Source organism: Perognathus longimembris, chromosome 14 (assembly GCF_023159225.1).
Source record: "Perognathus longimembris pacificus isolate PPM17 chromosome 14, ASM2315922v1, whole genome shotgun sequence".
Classification (NCBI taxonomy): domain Eukaryota; kingdom Metazoa; phylum Chordata; class Mammalia; order Rodentia; family Heteromyidae; genus Perognathus; species Perognathus longimembris.
Genome location: NC_063174.1, coordinates 25,295,363 through 25,313,123, shown reverse-complemented (window position 1 = coordinate 25,313,123; position 17,761 = coordinate 25,295,363). Strand labels below are relative to the sequence as shown.

The following is a 17,761-nucleotide window of genomic DNA, read 5'->3' as shown; positions in this document are numbered from 1 at the left end:
CTGACCTGATGGCTTGTTATATTTTCCCATATTCTCATTCAGCTATACCACCTTGGCTATCTTGTCAGTACAGGAACACTTCTGCCCAAAAGGTCTTTGCAGCCTTACTGATTGCAAAGAAACCTTTTTTCCCAGAAACCTTAGGACTATCTCCTCTGTTTCCCTAGGCTTCTGCTTAAGCTTTAGAGACTTTTTCAAACTTCCCAATTAAACTAGTGATCTCCTTCCTACTTAACCTGCTTTATTGTCTTAAATAGCAGTTATCACCATCTGGTGCTTTTATAGATTTATTTATCAAAGTGCTCTTCCCACTTCAGAGGTGGAAACTCCAGAAGGGCAAGGCCTTAACTGTTTTGTACCCTGTTAAATCCTAACATTGTAGAAGCTCAATAAACATTTAAGGAATAATTGAATCTGTTCCTCCTTTACACACTTAGTGTAGTCTGTTTTTGGACCATTCCAACATCATCTATCATGGTAGTATCTAACACTGGTTACCAAAGCCAGAAACCTAGGGGTTATCTTAAGATTTTCCTTTTTTACCCTTATTCTCTATGTCCAGCTCATCAGCCAGCCTAATTCATTCTGACATCAAACTTATATCTTGACTCTGGCTTCTTGTAATCTCCCTGCCCCATCTTTGGCCTTCACATGGCAGCACCAGTAAAAAACAAACAAAAAAAAGCCAGTCACATAGTCTTAAGTCTTTTACTTAAACTTTTCAATGTCTTTCCACTGCATTAAAAAAATCACATCTAATCTTCTGGCCAGGCCATATGAAGTCACCTGAGACTTGCCTTTCTAACTTTCACTGTAAGGCTGAATTTAAAATGTGAGCTTCAGCCACTTACTAGTGACTCACACCTGCAATCCTAGCTACTCAGAAGACAGATCATGGAGGAATGAGGTTTAAGGCCGAAATAGGTAGAACAGTCTGGGAGAAATAACCAGCAAAAAGCAGGGCTAGAGGTGTGACTGAAGTGGCAGAGCACCAGCCAAACAAGCAGAGTGAGGCCTGGAGTTCAAAACCCAGTAGTGCACCCCAAAATAATTAAGCAAAAAAAACATGGGCTCTGGATTCATGTTCCATTGACTTGAACCCCAAGTTCCACAACTTGCTAATGTGATTTGCAACACATTTCTTAAGCTCTCCTGTGCTTATTATTTCCTTTTGAAAATGGTGGAATATCTAACTTGAGAAGTGTCTGATAGTGATTATGTAAGAGCTTGCTTTCACATGTTGTGTAGCATATATTAAACACTCAAAAATAGGCTGGAAAGCCAGGTGCTGGTAGCTCACACCTGTAATCTGAGATCTAAGGATAGCAGTTCAGAGCCAGCTCAAGCAGAAAAGTCAGTGAAACTCTTATCTCCAGCTAACCAGCAAAATGAAAGATGAGCAAGAGCACCGAGCAAGAGCATCAGGCCCTGAGTTCTAGCCCTGGTACCAGCACACACACATATAAAAAAACAAACTCAAGCTATGCTCACTCCCCAAGAGCAAACTGTTTTTAAAAAATCCCAAACATATTAAAGTTTTCCACCACTAGGCCTTTCTTTTTGCCTTGAACATCTTTCCCCTTGATAGTCTCCCTGACTTTCCTCACCAGTATAAGCTCTACCTCTTGACCCCAACACTCACTGCCTTTTTATGTATGGCACTAAACTTGATATGTAATGTTATTTACTTGAGGAAAATAACTTGCATCCAAGATGTAGTTCCATGAAGGCATGACTTATACTTTCGTTCCGCCACATCACTACCTCTGCAACAGGATAGCACCCAAGCTCTGTGTGTGTGCGTGTGTGTGTGTGTGTGCGTGTGTGTGTGTGTGTGTGTGTGTGTGTGTGTGTGTTTGTTGGACGGGGGCTTGACCTCAGATCCTCAAGCTCTCAGTTGGCTCTTTGACTCAAGACTGGTGCTCTGTCACTTGAGCCACAACTCAACTTCCATCTTTTTGCTGATTAATTGAAGATAAGACTTTTCTGCCTGGGCTGGCTTCCAACGGGGCCAGATCTGACTCTCCTGAGTAGCTAGAATTATAGATGTGAGCTAACAGTGCTAGGCTTAGGCATACTATTGAAGGAATGCAAAGGCAATACCACTCTCAAAACTTAGGGCTGGAGATAGGACTCCATAGTAGAACATTTACTTGACATGTGTGATGCCCTGAGTTTCATCCCCAGCACTGCAACTGACCAGCCAACCAAATCTGAGATTATAAATTCTTTGCTAAATCTGAGGAGTAAGATGAATTTTAAGAAGATAGGTAGGGGAGCTGGGAATATGGCCTAGTGGCAAGAGTGCTTGCCTCGTGTACATGAGGCCCTGGGTTCAATTCCCCAGCACCACATATACAGAAAACAGCCAGAAGTGGTGCTGTGGTTCAAGTGGCAGAGTGCTAGCCTTGAGCAAAAAGAAGCCAGGGACAGTGCTCAGGCCCTGAGTCTAAGGCCCAGGACTGGCAAAAAAAAAAAAAAAAAAAAAAAGGAGATAGGTAGAAGATAGGTATTTTATAGTGGGAAATAAATATTCCAACTATTCACAATGTAGAACTAAAAAAGGCCTGGGAAATCAGGGCTTCCACCATGGTCTGCTCAGCTAGCTTTTACTTCCCTCTTCCTAACCATCTGGGCCTTAACAAGAGGGCTTGTTAGTGTTCCATGTTTCCAGAACATTGCTCAGGGTCTGATAAGATATAAGGATCTGTTCTAACTCAGGACTACTGTCTTAATAGCCAAATACTTTTCTTTTTCTTTTCTTTTAATAGTACTGGGAATTGGACTCAGGGCCTCCAGCTTGCCAAGTAAACATGCTACCTCTTGGGCTCTGCCTCCAGCCCCCTTTTGCTTTATTTTCAAGGTAGAGTCTTGATTTGTGTCTGGGTCAGCCTGAATTGCTACCTTCCTACTTGTGCTTCCCCATGTTACTGAGAATGAAAGGCATGCTCCACTATACCCATTGCGCTGCCTCCATAGCGAGGATAACAGGAACCCACCACCATAGTTGAGATGAAGTCTCATGAACTTTTATGTCTGAACTTGCCTCCAATCACCTGATCTCTGCCTCCCAACTAGTTAGGCTTTCTAGATTGAGTCACCATGCCTGGCTGAAGAGCCAAACAGTTTTTAATGGGTTCTCATTGAAGATCATTATATGCATAAAATATTCTTACAAGTTACAGAGAAGAAAATTTTGTGCTCTCAAGGATTTACCCAGACTGCATGGGCCAAAGGTTGGTTGTGAGCTTTGTACTGTCCTCATTATTCATGAGAACAACTGTATTATGTGCCTTCCGGATTCTTTCCTTCTTCACATCAAGAAAAGCCTGGCTGGAAATTTACTTGGAAATAAACTGTAAAATCTTACAGCACAGTTTGAAAGTCCTTGTTTAAACCTCTGATCTTCAGTAAATTAGCTAATAACTTAGCTGTGCCTATGAGGATATAGAACGTGATAGATTAACTGAGTGTCATAGGCTAACTGAAAATATGGGCTTTAATAGCTTAGTAGTTCAAGGAAGACTATACATTAAAACAATAAATTTCATAATAATTAGGTCCTAAGAAGGACTTATTATGAATCCTAAGAAAGATTGAGTCTTTATGTACTTTGTGGACAGTGTGCATTTAGCAGGTAGAGTACTTGAAAAGTATCATTTCTTGGTTCAGTGGGGTAACTTGGCTGTCCCCACCCACACCCAGCTTTCTTCAGCTATCTTCATGCCTGTTATCCCCAAGCAGTACCTACCTTCCTCTGCTTTTCATCCACTTTTTCCTTGAGGAATGGAGGGGAGGAATGATATTAAGCAATACCCCAACACAATTTTCTTCGGATCTTGGACTGCTGGACATTTAAAAATTAGAGATCATTTAAAAAGAAGCAAAATCTTCTGGATTATATATTTACCTAACTCCAAAAATAGCCCAATTATGCAATAGGTAGCTAATAGATTGAGTAATCTTTCCACTCATAATTGGGAAGTAACTGGTTACCAGTTTACATGACAGGTGGAGGAAAGAGACTGGGAGCATGATCTGAAGACAAGGGAAATCTAGTTTAGAAGCCAGTGGTTTTCTAGAATAAGCTGGAAAGACACATTCTTTGACCATCTGTATATAGCTTTTGAAAATATATCTTAGTAATGAAGGAACATTACCTTTATTGCATTTCTTTTAAAAGTACATAATTAGGGCTGGGAATGTGGCTTGGTGGTAGAATGCTTGCCTAGCGTGTATGAAGCCCTGAGTTCCATTCCTCAATACCACATAAACAGAAAAAGCTGGAAGTGGCACTGTGGCTCAAGTGGTAGAGTGCTAGCCTTGAGCAAAAAGAAGCTCAGGGACAGAGCCCAGGCCCTGAGCTCAAGCACCAGGACTGGCAAAACAAAACAAAAAGTACATGGTTAGCGTGATGCCAGTGGCTCACACCCATAATCCTGTCTATTCAGGAGACTGAGATCTGAGAATCATGATTTTGAAGCCAGCCAGGGCAGGAATGTCCATGAGACTCTTTATCTCCAATTAATCACCAAAAAGCTGGAAGTAGAGCTTGTAGCCCAAGAGATAGAGCTCTGGCTGTGAGCAAAATTAACTCAGGGCCAGTGTCCAGGCCCTGAGTTCAAGTCCTATGACTGTCATAAAAGAACAACACAACAAAAGTACCTGATTACACTTTGACCAGGAAACGAATGCAGGCAGAAATTCAGATGTTACTGTAGATTTCAAGGGGAAGGCACAAACCACTTGGAGAAGTATCAGATATTTCTTTTCACAATCCAGTATCTCTTTGGTTGTCAGTCACTGGCCTATAAAAGTCTTGTCTCTGGAATGCTCAGCTACTGGCTCAACAGAAAGGAGTCTGCATTTTATTAATATTGTGTGTATGATGTGCGTGCGTGTGTGTGTGTGTGTGCATGCGTGCATGCACATGTGTACATGTGTGCCAGTTCTAGGGCTTAAACTCAGGGCCTGGATACTGTCCCTTAGCTTTTTTTCCCCATAACACTAGTGCTCTGCTATTAGAGCCACAGCTCCATTTTTGGTTTTTTGGTGGTTAATTGGAGATAGAATCTCATGTACTTTTCTGCTTGGTCTAGCTTCGTGCTTGTATCCTCAGATCTCAGCCCCCTCAGTAGCTTGGATTACAGGTATGACCCACTGACGACTGGTGTTATTAATACTTCTTTGTTGTATGTAAATAAGTACATTGACTATTCTAGACACTCAAGTACAAGAAAACTAAACAGATTTACTTGGTTGAAATTCAAAAGAAACCTGCTCTATGAGTTCACTCAGCAGGACAAAAGTCATACAGGTAGCTGGACACCTTATCTTTAGACAGTATCCACCTTACTACCGCTTGATTGTGGCCTTCAGTAATGGTCCTAACTCTCATCCCATGCAGCTTGTTAACAGAATCTTGCCAACAGATGAAGATTTGCTAAGAGAACAGAGCTTTTGTTTTCAGTCAACAATACTGGGCATGTTTAACATAACTTCTCAAATTTATTAACCTTTCACATTTGCTGTCTCATTTGTTCTTTATTTCAACCTCATGATTTATGAACTTATTTCACAGATGAGAAAACTTTGGTTTCAAGTTTGTTGTGGCTGACATACTCTTGGGCTATGCTAGTTCTCTTCACTTCCAGATCTGAATTACATGTGTATCGTGTGTGTGTAACAATAGCAGTAAAGAATATCGTCCCTCCCCCCCCTTTTTTTTTTTTTACACAGATTAGGATATATGGTGGAGCGTCACATACTCTAGTGAACTATGTGTTCTGTGGATTGGGATTGAGCCCATAGAGCTAGTACCCTAGGCTTATGTGAGGATTCCTCAGATGCCTGGTTCTTCACACCTGTAGAGAGCTCCATGTATCACTTTGCCAGATTCTAAAAATCTCTATAGAGCCAACAGAAGATTCTTAAAAGATTCTCCCTCATGATCAGGTATTGTACTGCATACTTTCAAGCTCTGTCATAATCCAAAAGAGTTTTCATAATCTGAAGTCTCTTTAGACACCTAACCTAGCTAGATGCAGTAGTTCTTGTCTATAATCCCAGCCACTCAAGAGTCTGCACATAGGAACATCTTGATCCAAGGCTGTTCCCAGGCAAAGACACAAGATTCTTCTGGAAAAATGAAGCAAAAAAGACCTAGGTTCATGGGACAGGTAAAACACCTGCATAGTAAATGGAAGGTCTTCAGTTTAAACCCAAGCATCACCATCTGTGTTACCTAAAAATGAAATTTAAATTAAAAAATAAAGAAAACACCAAAGCCATATAATACTCCATGGGAAGTAAAATGTGATGAAAAGTAACCATGGGCTTGCTGCTGACAGGGAAGTTACTGAATCGATATGATGATGAAATGGATGCTTGCTGCAGTCTTAGTGCTTACCCAATTGAGTGAGTGAGACAGAGCAGGGATGACATGTCTCAAAGCAGGGGGATTTCTTTTTGAAATTGCCAGAAAGAAGCAGGATGCTTTAGAATTCATGATCATGAAAAAGGAGTTGATGTGACATTGGACATTTTAATTAATGTCTTTTAAGAGAAGTTGGTCATCTATTCTGGGCCCGGTAAAAGTTTCTAGCTTGAGTTTAATCCTTAAATTATTATTTTTTCGGTTGAATTTGTATTTGTGTCTTAAAGCTAAAAGCCTGGTTCTCTTAATCTTCCTGATACATGCTCATGAGTTCCTTTGAGGCTGACCTACCTCAAGTCAGCACTGTAATCCTGACACACAGGTTACTTCAGTGGGTTCTCCACTTAGGGGATAGAATCTCCAGTTCAATTTATGTCTTACTAAACATTTGAAGGCCTTTCTATCTGAAGTATTCAGTTATTTTCAATTCAAATATTTTGAAGGGGGGAGTGCGTGCATACATGCTGGGGCTGGGGCTTGAACTCAGGACATGGGGGCTATCACTGAACTTTTTTTCCCTAACACTACTATTTGAGCCACAGCACCACTTCTGGCTTTTTTTTTTTTTTACTGGTTTACTAGAAATAAGAGTTTCATGGACTTTCCTGCTTGGGATGGCTTTGAACTGTGATCCTCTGATCTCAGCCTCCTGAGTAGCTAAGATTATAGGTATGAGCCACGAGTGCCTGGCAATCATTTGAATTTTTTACTAATGAACCCCTAAAATAGGATGCATGCTTCTTAGAAAGGTAAATCTATATATGACTCTTAAAATTTTTAAATGTTTAGCTTAAATATTACAGAAATATGAAAATCCATCAGTAGAGACATCTCTAATATAGATGGGTTCTAGTCTTCAATATTTTATATTTTCCATGCCAAGACGAGACCATATTTATGTTTTTTTGTTTATTTATTATCTTGAAAACAAAACTGAAATTTTCTATTTTCATTTTTAAAGAATGTCTTAATTGAGAGCAAGTTGTCTAAAATAACTGTAGCAAACTCTTTTTATTCACAGAAGCAGTGTTAGGTCCAGTATTCTTTGTTGTAAGATGAAAACCCCTCACCAAGATGAAGAGAAGGGACACTTGCTTACATTATGTGCAAATAAGCATCTGAGCCTGATTCTTTCAAATTCTCTTTAATCCCTATAACCAAGCAGCAGTATTCTTATCTGACAAGGGAGCAGCCTAAATAATGTTTGGTTTCTATTTTCTATTAATGTGCTATGTTTTCTTTTTGATAAAGACTTGTTTTTCCTTTGCCTGTCTTATTTGCCTGTAAACATCCCCCACAGCGACTGGGATAGGGAAAGGAGGAGTTGGCAGAAGGCACCCAGTGACAGTGGCCAGTGGAGGGTGTGTGTAGTGTACTGTGTCCTGGGAAAGGTAGAATTGGAAACTGAGGATGCACCAGGGCCAGAGGCTGTGTAGCATTGGATCCCAAGAGCGTGGCTGGTCACCTCTTACCTGTAGCTGGACACAAAGGGGGCTCCTGTCCCTCCTGGGCACTGGGTGGGCCGTGGGGGAGCTGTTGCTTTGGATGTTTCCATTGGCTCACACCAGCTTCTCCAAGGCCTCATACGCGTTGATGGTTTGGCTAAGGTCTGGAAGTAAGCCACATGGTGGGAGGCACTGAACGCGCACGCTTCAGAATGGGAGTCTGGCCCTGGATCTCCATGTCTGCCTTGTTACCAACCCAGTGTGACAGGAAGTCATAGTGGCCCTTGACTCTGCATGAAGAGTCTGGCTGCTTGATTGAAACACTACTGGTTGTTAACTTTGAACCCTCACGTCTCCTGAGCCTGCATGGCCCTGAACTCCACTTCCACAGTATCCAGGATGGCCATCCAGGCTGGGATAGTAGCCAAGGTGCCAGTGCTTAGGTAAGAGTCCTCAATGGTGGGGTCATAGACACAAAGTAGAACTAGTAGTAAAGAAGGGAAGAGGCCACTGTTACAGCAGTGGCCTCACAACATGAAGCCATGTCTCTGGATCCACCTCCCTCTGCCTGCTGTCCCTATGGACTCACCTCCCACAATTCTTCGGTCCCAGTCCCTTTGGATCATCATCCGTCCTGTGTTTCTAGATCTCTTTTTGTCCACTGTGGATCTCTCCTATTGGTATCTACAAAAATACCTCCTCTCCTTCATCTCCCCCGCCTAGTCTGTCTATGTTGCTCCATTCTTTAGTGTAAAATACAAGTTACGATTGCATCCTGGCTCTGTGACATTGAACAATCAACTTGAGACTCCTTAAGTCTCTAAATCCTAGGCAAATCTAAGGGATTCTAATATCAAATTAACCAGCAAAAACAAAAAACAAAAAAACTAGAAGCATAGCTCAAGTGGTAGAGTGCCAACCATGAGAAAAACAGCTAAGAGAGACCTTGGAGGCCCTGAGCTTAAGCCCTCTTAAAAAAAATGATGAGAGGATAGTAAGATTAATAAAGGCTGAGAAGAAACATAAAATATTTGGGGGGGGGTTCTCAGAATGTGGGTTCTGTCACTCACTGTTGGTGGCCTTATAAATCATACAAAATATTTTGGAGAAAATTTAAATGCTAATTGCCAAAATTTTGCAGTGGTGGTCATTCAGTGAAATTCTATATACCTATTAAAGAATGAGATGAGCCAGTATATTCTGGGATGGAAATGCTTTATGAGACAGATCCACCCACTTCCCCCAACCTATTTTAAGATGAAACATGTATGGCTCAGTCTGAAGGTGGTGGCTGTCTATTTATCTTTCTACTTCTTGCTGGGAGACATATTAAGAAAGCACGGGATGGTAGCATGAGTATTGGGATGGGAATGCGAAGACTGGATGAGTGTCCTGAGTGAGCAAGTGCCATGCTGACCCAGCCACATTCCTGCGTATCCATCTGCTGTTGAGCTTTGTAAGCACCACCTATTTTTAATTTCCTTCATGAAGGATAACATGACTCACAAAGTATTTGATCCAGCAAGAACTGTTATCTTTGGTTTATTATTCCTGCTGTCATTTGCTTATTTGTTCCTAAGGGCTTTTTGTTTGTGTGTTTCTATTGTTTTTGTTAACAAAGCCACCCTACCCACCCCCAATCAGCTGGCATAGTAGAATCAGCCCGAGAGAGTTGTCGCTCATTCCACTTTGTTTTAGTGCAAAGTCACATTATTATTATTATTAATTATTATTTTTCAGTCCTGCGCTTGAATTTTTCAGGCCTGAGCACTGTCCCTGGCTTCTTTTTGCTCAAGGCTCCCACTCTACCACTTGAGCCACAGTGCCCCTTCCAGCTTTTTCTGTTTGTGTGGTGCTAAGGAATAGATACCAGGGCTTCATGCATGCTAGGCAAGCACTCTACCACTAAGCCACATTCCTAGCCCACATTATTTGTTTTTTTAGCAGATCTGAAAGGAGAGCATTGAAGATTTTTGCTCCAGTCTTCTGCCTAGTTTGAGAGTTTTGTGGGTTTGTCATTTCCTTTAGCTTATCAGAACACAGATGAATCACCATGCTGCCTTTGTGGAGTTGAAGTAAATACCACATTTATGTAATTTCTGATACAAGGAAATGGAAGCATATAACAAGTGATATGTCCAAGAATGCACCACTGCATAAGAATGTCTAATTAGGTATTCTGGATCACGCTTGCATTTTAGGCACATGGAAAATGCCTGATAATTAACGAATCTCTGTGCCTCTCTCCATTCTGGATTGGTTTCTGGGTTTTCCTATACTGTTTCATGTGGTTGCCACCTTACTGGATACTGTAGTGCTATTCAGAAGGACTTTCTATAGTGGTAGATGTATCTGTGGCCCTGCTGACTCAATTAGCTAAGTATGCTCTTAAAATGTGATTACTGCATCTGAGGAGCTGAGTTGCAAATTTAAATGTGAATGGTGTCATTTTATAACTTTGTAATTGTGTCACATGATACTCTTTGGCTTGCTTTTTATTTTTCTATTGGTTTTTAGTACTACCTTTGTGATACATGAAATGGTTTTCTTTTTTTTTTTGTTTAATATATACTGTACATTTCCAGTGAAGATCATTATCAGGTTACTCCCTGATACTCCCTTCCATTTACAAGTCAATCTCTTGATATGTTTCAAATGCAATGGTTGTAGAAACAGTGTCTTAGACTTCTTTGGCAGTTTTATTTTTGCAGCTGTGTGTCTATATTTGTTTTCCTAGCATATTATTCTATGCTAGGAATTTAGAGGATACCAAAAGTGTTTTCTTGGACACCATACCATGTTATTGTGCCCTGTGGCATTATTCTCCCCTTGAAAATAGCCACAGTTTGCTCAATTGATAATCAGTTCATGATACCAATCATACTCCCTCATCCCTCAAACCCTGTTAATGCAACGAAGCCACATTTTAGGTACTGGTGGAACATAACAGATCTAGAAGATCTGACATCACTGCCAACTAGCTCACTTATGCCTCTGCACTCAGCAGCTGTAGAATGCACATTTTTTTCAAGTGACAGTGTAACTTTCGCAGAGGCAGACCAAATCCAACATCTTGAAACAGTCTCAAGTCAAAACACTGAAATCTCAAGAGTATTATATGACTATATCAGAATTAAAGTGAAAGAGAGTAACATGTTACCTAGAAATGTCCTAGTAGTGCAGAAACTAAACAATTGCACTTAAAACTATTGTATAGAGCAAAGAAGAAATTTCATGGAAACTTATTAGCTTCAAACTAAATGATAATGAAAATACACTCTACCCCAAATTTTAAACTGCAAGTGAAACAATGCTTAGAGGGAGATAAATGGCGTTATATGATTGTATTACCAAAGAGGAACATTTGCAGTGTAGGTAGAACTGCAGATCATTATATCAAGGGAAATGAGCCAAGCACAGAAAGATATACCATCTTACATGCAGAGTCTTTAAAAAAGGTGGCTCACACCTGTAATCCTAGCTTCTCAGGAGGCTGAGATCTGAGGACTGTGGTCCAGCCAGTCTGGAAAGGAAAGTCTGTGAAATTTAGCTGTAAGTAACCATGAAAAAAGCTGGAAGTGGAGCTGAGGTTCAAGTGGTAGAGAGCTAGCCTTGAGCGAAAAAGTTAAGGGATAATACCCAGGCCTTGAGAGCCTCAGTACTGGGGCGCGCGTGCGCGCGCACACGCACATGCACACACACACACACACACACACACACACACACACACACACACACACACACGGTTTAGTAGAAGTAATTTAGAATAGTAGATACCAGAGGCTGGGAGAGAAAAGAGGGGGAAGGAGGGAAGAGCAAGGTTGATCAGTGGATAGGTACTAAGTGAGTTACAATTGGATAGACAAGGCCTTCTGGTGTGGTACTGAGTAGAGGATGATTATAGATAGCAATTATGTAAGGTGTGGTCCATAAAGCTAGGAGTTTGGATGTTTTCACCATAAAATGTTTGAAAAGATAGATATATTTAACTGAATTTAAAACATTTATGCAATCTAGGGGCTGGGAATATGGCCTCGTGGCAAGAGTGCTTACCTCATATACATGAAGCCCTGGTTTCTATTCCTCAGCACCACATATATAGAAAAAGGCCAGAAGTGGCGCTGTGGCTCAAGTGGCAGAGTGCTAGCCTTGAGCAAAAAGAAGCCAGGGACAGTGCTCAGGCCCTGAGTCCAAGGCCCAGAACTGGCAAAAAAAAAACCCAAAACATTTACACAATCTATATGTGTTCATAACTGGTGTGTATGTGAGTGTGTGTGTGTATGTGTGTGAGAGAGAGAATAATTGTTATATTTTGTATGTGTTAGTTAAAATCAACTTTAAAAAGAGGATTAAGGGGCTGGGAAGGTGGCTTAGTGGTGGAGTGCTTGCCTAGCATGAATGAAGCCTTGGTTTCAATTCCTCAGTACCACATAAACAGAAAAGGCCCGAAGTGGCGCTGTGGCTCAAGTTGTAGAGTGCTAGCCTTGAACAAAAGGAGCTCAGGGACGGTGCCAAGCTAAGACCTGAGTTCAAGCCCCATGTGTGTTGGGAGGGGAGTGGGTGGATTGAGCCAGGCATTGTGATTTACACCTATAATCCCAGCATCCGAGTGGCTGAGGCACAAGGATCCTGAGTTTAGGACCTGCCTGGGGGATGTAGTAAGAACCATGTTGACCTAGAGGGAGAGAAGAAGAGGGAAAAAGCAAGCAAGCAAACTAAACTCAAAATAAAATATCAGGAAGACAGTAAGGAGGTTGTGGAAGTTTAACAAATGTAACACAAAAACATCAGCACTGTGGTACCCCTTCCTTCTGGTAACTTTTAAGTAATTTGTCAGTTGATTTACAGGGGAGGACAGGATTCAATTAAGCTCAGCAATTGAAGTTATTGGAATCCTCCGTGTCCTTGTATTCAGATTCACTTTAGTATTCTGAGGTGCATGTTTTACAAAGTAATCTTCATGGGGATGCTAAGGAAGAATCTATAGAAAGGAAGGAAGGTTGAAGATTTTAAGTTAGTCTTAAAATAACTGAACAAATTCCATTTGCGGGGAGGTGAATGTTTACTTTTCAGTACGTTTTCACTGAGTGCAGAAATGATCAGCTCTTGGGAATTTATGTGGTCTCACTGAATTCAAGAAAGGAATATTGGAGCTGGGGATATAGCCTAGTGGCAAGAGTGCTTGCCTTGTATACATGAGGCCCTGGGTTCGATTCCCCAGCACCACATATACAGAAAACGGCCAGAAGTGGCGCTGTGGCTCAAGTGGCAGAGTGCTAGCCTTGAGCAAAAAGAAGCCAGGGACAGTGCTCAGGCCCTGAGTCCAAGGCCCAGGACTGGCCAAAAACAAAAACAAAAACAAAAAAAACAACAAAGAAAGGAATATTTAAATAACCAGTATTTTTTCCTTCCAGATTTATTGACAAGAAAGAACGGTTAAGCCAGCTTAAAAGCAAGCAAGAAGAATTTCAGAATGAGTGAGTTTTTTTAATTTGCTTTCTAATTTGTGGAAATTGTATGTCACCCTGTGGTTTAATCTGCTGTTAGGTTATACAGATATGTGGGTTGGAAAATTATTGAGTTTGCGTAACATATAGTCTTCCTTTTTCACATTGAAAAAAATATCAATTAGTTGTACAATAGGGGTTCAATAGAGGTTCATTTCAATAGTTGTAGTCCTAGCCTTAGGAGGTAGGGATAGAAGGCTCATTTGAACCCAGGAACTCTTGAACAGCCTGTGCACATAGCCAATCTTACTCTCAAAAAGGGCTGGGAATGTGGCTTAGTGGTAGAGTGCTTGCCTAGCATGCTTGAAGTTCTGGGTTCAATTCCTCAGTACCACCTAAACAGAAAAGGCTGGAAATGGTGTTGTGGCTCAAGTGGTAGAGTGCTAGCCTTGAGCAAAAGGAAGCCAGGGACAGTGCTCAGGCCCTGAGGTCAAGCCCCAGGACTGGCATAATAAATAAAGAGATAAATAAGTAAACTAAACACTGGTTTCCTACTCTTCAGTGTCATAGAATTTTTATTATTTTAAGAGCTTACTTTCTATATCTCTTTCCCATATAGAGTATTAAACGCTGTGGAAGGAAAGTGGATAACAGATCAGTTGGTAAGTTCAAAGAATTGTTTGATTCTTTAATGCTTGAAGCTACATGGTTTTGTGAGTATGAAAAATCAGAGTTTATTGTGGTTTCACTGAAGTACCAAAACCAATATGCAGGCAGTGAAACTATAAAGGATAATTAGGAAGTTTGGTGTTGGCATAGGAATATAAAGGAATGACTTTTTTTGGCAAAAATTATTAATAAAAAACATACTCCATATGGGTTAATGATTGAATGTAAAATGTAAATGCATAAAATACTAAAAGAAAGAATATTGAGCATTTTGACAGATGACATAAAAGTGTATTAAAGATGCTAAAAATTTACAGTTAAACTGGAAAAAATGAATATGAATCTGAAAACAAAGAGTTTGATAACACTTAACATTTACATTTTTTGTTGATGGAAATATCCATCATTGCATTCAATTTGGGGATAATTTGATGGTGGTTGTTTTTATAGAGTATATGTAAGGCTTCTTCCAGGTGTAAGTGGTAGAGCACTTTTTCAGCGATGCAGGGCCTGAGTTCAAAACCTCATAATCAGTAGGCACTGATAGCTCACCCCCTGTAATATTAGCTACTCAGTAGGTTGATATCTGAGGATCGCAGTTTGAAGCCAGTCCAGACAGGAAAGTTTATGAGACTCTGCATATCCACTTAACCACCAAAAAGCTGTAAGTGGAGATGTGGAACAAGTGGTAGAGTGCTAGTCTTGAGCAAAAAAAAAAAAGCTCATAGACAACCCTCAGGCCTTGAATTCAAGCCCCAGGACCAGTACACACACACACACACACACACACGCACACGCATACAGAAAAAAGTGTCAGAAACCCCCCAAAATAAGCAACAACAACAAAGAAAAACATTGTAAAGGCATATACAGTTTGTCCAATAGTTTTCCTTCTGAAGAAAATGCCCATGAATGCAGAAATTTATGGTGAAAGAAGCTGACCTATCTGCAACCTGGTGGTGAAATGAATATGTAAATATACATAACAATTTACATAATATGAAAATACTATTATTCGCATCTTATGCAAATATTGTAATTCATGTAGTATGTGATGTGGTCATCAATCAGGAAGAGATAAAAACCCACAGTACTGTGTAGCTGTTAAAAAGAATGTGTTGAAATGTCACATGGAAGCCCACAAATACGTGCAGTTACTGTCAAGTAAAATTTCTTTTGATGAGTTTTTAAATATGTAGTCTAAAAGATGTCAGTAATAATTTTTAACAAAAATAAAGCAAAAAGTGGGCCAAACTATATTAAGGTTCTACTTGGGCATTTATACTCTAAAAATCTGAAAGCATGCTCATCAAATTTTAATTTTAAGAGATTACCCTTGGAGGCTGATATGGGGGCTGCAGGGATTGTATCATTCCCCAGGCCCTGTGTTCATCTCCCATCGCAGTGTGTGCACATGGCATGCACACACAACCATTACCCCTAGTGAATATATAGCAGTCAGGCAGACAGTCACATTTTTTTCTCAAACACAAGAATGTATAATTTTTTGTTACCCATATTTGTAATGAAAATGAATTTTGCTTATGCTGTAGATATGAGAAAACTATGTTCTAGTAACAAATTTTTCAAAGCCCCTATAATGTGGCCTACTATCAAAAAATTTCAGTGTTGATGCTTAAATGCCTTTTGAAAGTAAGGGTATTTATTTATTTTTTGGGTTTTTTTTTTTTAAGCCTATCAGACCGTCCCGTCTGTCCTTAAATAGATCTGGTGCTCGGAGAGGTTGCTTCCCTACCATCAGTGATTTTATCAGCAAATTTAATTTAATCAATGAATTTAATTTAACAGTTATCAAAATTAACTCCTCTTGTACAACTAGTTGATATTTTTTTCAGTGTGGAAAAAAAAGGAAGACCATATGTTATCAGACTATGAAGACAGGTATTAACACTGTTCAAATGTTCTTTTAAATCTTTACCTACAGTTACAGAGGCATTAAGGAATAATCATGTTTTAAGTAAACTAAGAGGTTTGTTCCTGTCCATCTTTTAGGGGTGGCTGGTTTTACCATTCCCTGGTAATATGCAAAGACAACTTCATGATTTGCATTTCTCAAGGTATTTCAGAAAATAATTTTGATTATGTACCAAAAACAAAATGTCTTTTGGCTAGGTACTTGTAGCTCACACTCATAATCATTACTACTCTGAAAAATGAAATCTGAAGATGGAAATTTGAAGCCAGTTTGGGGGCAGACAAATCTATGAGACACTTATCTCCAGTTAAGCACCAAAAAGCCAGAAGTAGAGGTGTATCAAGTAGTAGAGCACCAGCCTTGAGCAGAAAAAGTCAAGCAAGAACACATGGTCCTGAGTTGGAGCCCCACTACTGGTTCAAAGCAAAACAAAAAAACAGCAACAAAAACCACCAACTTGTATAGGAAATTTTATTACTGTGCAAGTAGTGCTTACTCTGTGAAGTGAGATACGATAGTGATGTCAAGTGTGTCCTCAGTGAGCATGAAGAATGTAGAGCAGCATCACTGTAAGACTTTGTGATGGCCCTGATGTTCTGTATCCACCATGGATGATGGTGACCAGTTGACATTCAGCTGTAGTGTCAAGAACTAATTTTATGTCAATTTAGTCAAGTTTTAAACTTGTATGTCTAGTATTGGACAAAGCAATTTAGAGAATGTCCTTCACCGTTTTTCTCTGTGCTCATTAACCCAAGGAAAAGAGCTATGAAAGTTTTGCTTTTCCTTCCTTAATTTCCTAGCAACCTACTGCATTGAACCAGAAAAAAAGCACATTTTCTTTTTGGAGTCTACCATAGGTAGAAAAGCTATAACATAATTATCAAATCTTTTCTTCCCTCGTTTTCTAAAGTAGATATGAAAATGAGCAGTGATCTTGAGTAGATAATATTACTTGATCATAACACCAACATTTATATGATATTTACTGCTTTTTTCAGAGATGGAAAATAATGTCTTGCAAGATGAGGATTGAACAGCTGAAGCAAACAATATGTAAAGGAAATGAAGAAATGAAGAAGAGTAAGTAATTTGCCCCCTTCCTGCCAGCCTTGACTAAGAGCTTATGTGTACGTGTGTGTTTCTGTGTCTTTGTGTCTGTATTGGGGTTTGAACTCAGGTCCTGAGCCCAGTCCCTGAGCTTTTTCACTTAAAGCTGGCTTTCTACACCTTAAGCCACAGCTCTACTTCTGGCTTTTTGGTGGTTAATCGGAGATTGGCATCTCAGAGCCTTTCCTGCCTGGGCTGACTTTGAACTAGGATGCTCAGATTTCAGCCTTCTAAGTGGCTAGGATTACAGGTCTGAGCCACCAGCACCCAGCTCATAGATTAATAAAAATAGAAGGGCAGTGAAAAACAGATGAAGTTGAAGCTGTAGAGATTTGGAATTTAACTCCAGGTTGGAAATATGACCTACTTGTAACCAGGAGCCTTAGATTGTGGATTTTAAAAAACTTTGGAATATTTGCATATACATAAGATATCAAGTCATTTGTGTATATGTATAGCCTGGAGGCAATTATACAATGTATTTTTAGCATGTTACCTTTGAGGCTAGGTGTGGAATTTTCTACTTTAGGTAGCATGTTGACACTCCAAGAATTCTGGATTTTAGAGCATTTCAGGTTTCAGATTTTCTTTTTTTTTTTTTGGCCAGTCCTGGGCCTTGGACTCAGGGCCTAAGCACCATCCCTGGCTTCTTCCCGCTCAAGGCTAGCACTCTGCCACCTGAGCCACAGCGCCCCTTCTGGCCGTTTTCCATATATGT

General features: G+C 40.1%; 1 protein-coding gene and 1 long non-coding RNA gene across 2 annotated transcripts in view; both read left to right on the top strand.

Moving 5' to 3' along the window:
• Atg14 (autophagy related 14) overlaps positions 1-17,761 on the top strand; it is a 35,540-nt gene that overhangs the window by 2,277 nt on the left and 15,502 nt on the right. The window contains exons 2-4 of the mRNA XM_048362045.1: positions 13,296-13,358; positions 13,948-13,990; positions 16,935-17,016. Of these exons, the coding sequence (XP_048218002.1) occupies positions 13,296-13,358; positions 13,948-13,990; positions 16,935-17,016 (188 nt within the window). The remainder of the gene's footprint in view (positions 1-13,295; positions 13,359-13,947; positions 13,991-16,934; positions 17,017-17,761) is intronic.
• LOC125363067 lies at positions 1,954-2,642 on the top strand. The gene is made up of 2 exons (XR_007213164.1): positions 1,954-2,270; positions 2,499-2,642. It is a non-coding gene; the product is annotated as an uncharacterized LOC125363067 (long non-coding RNA).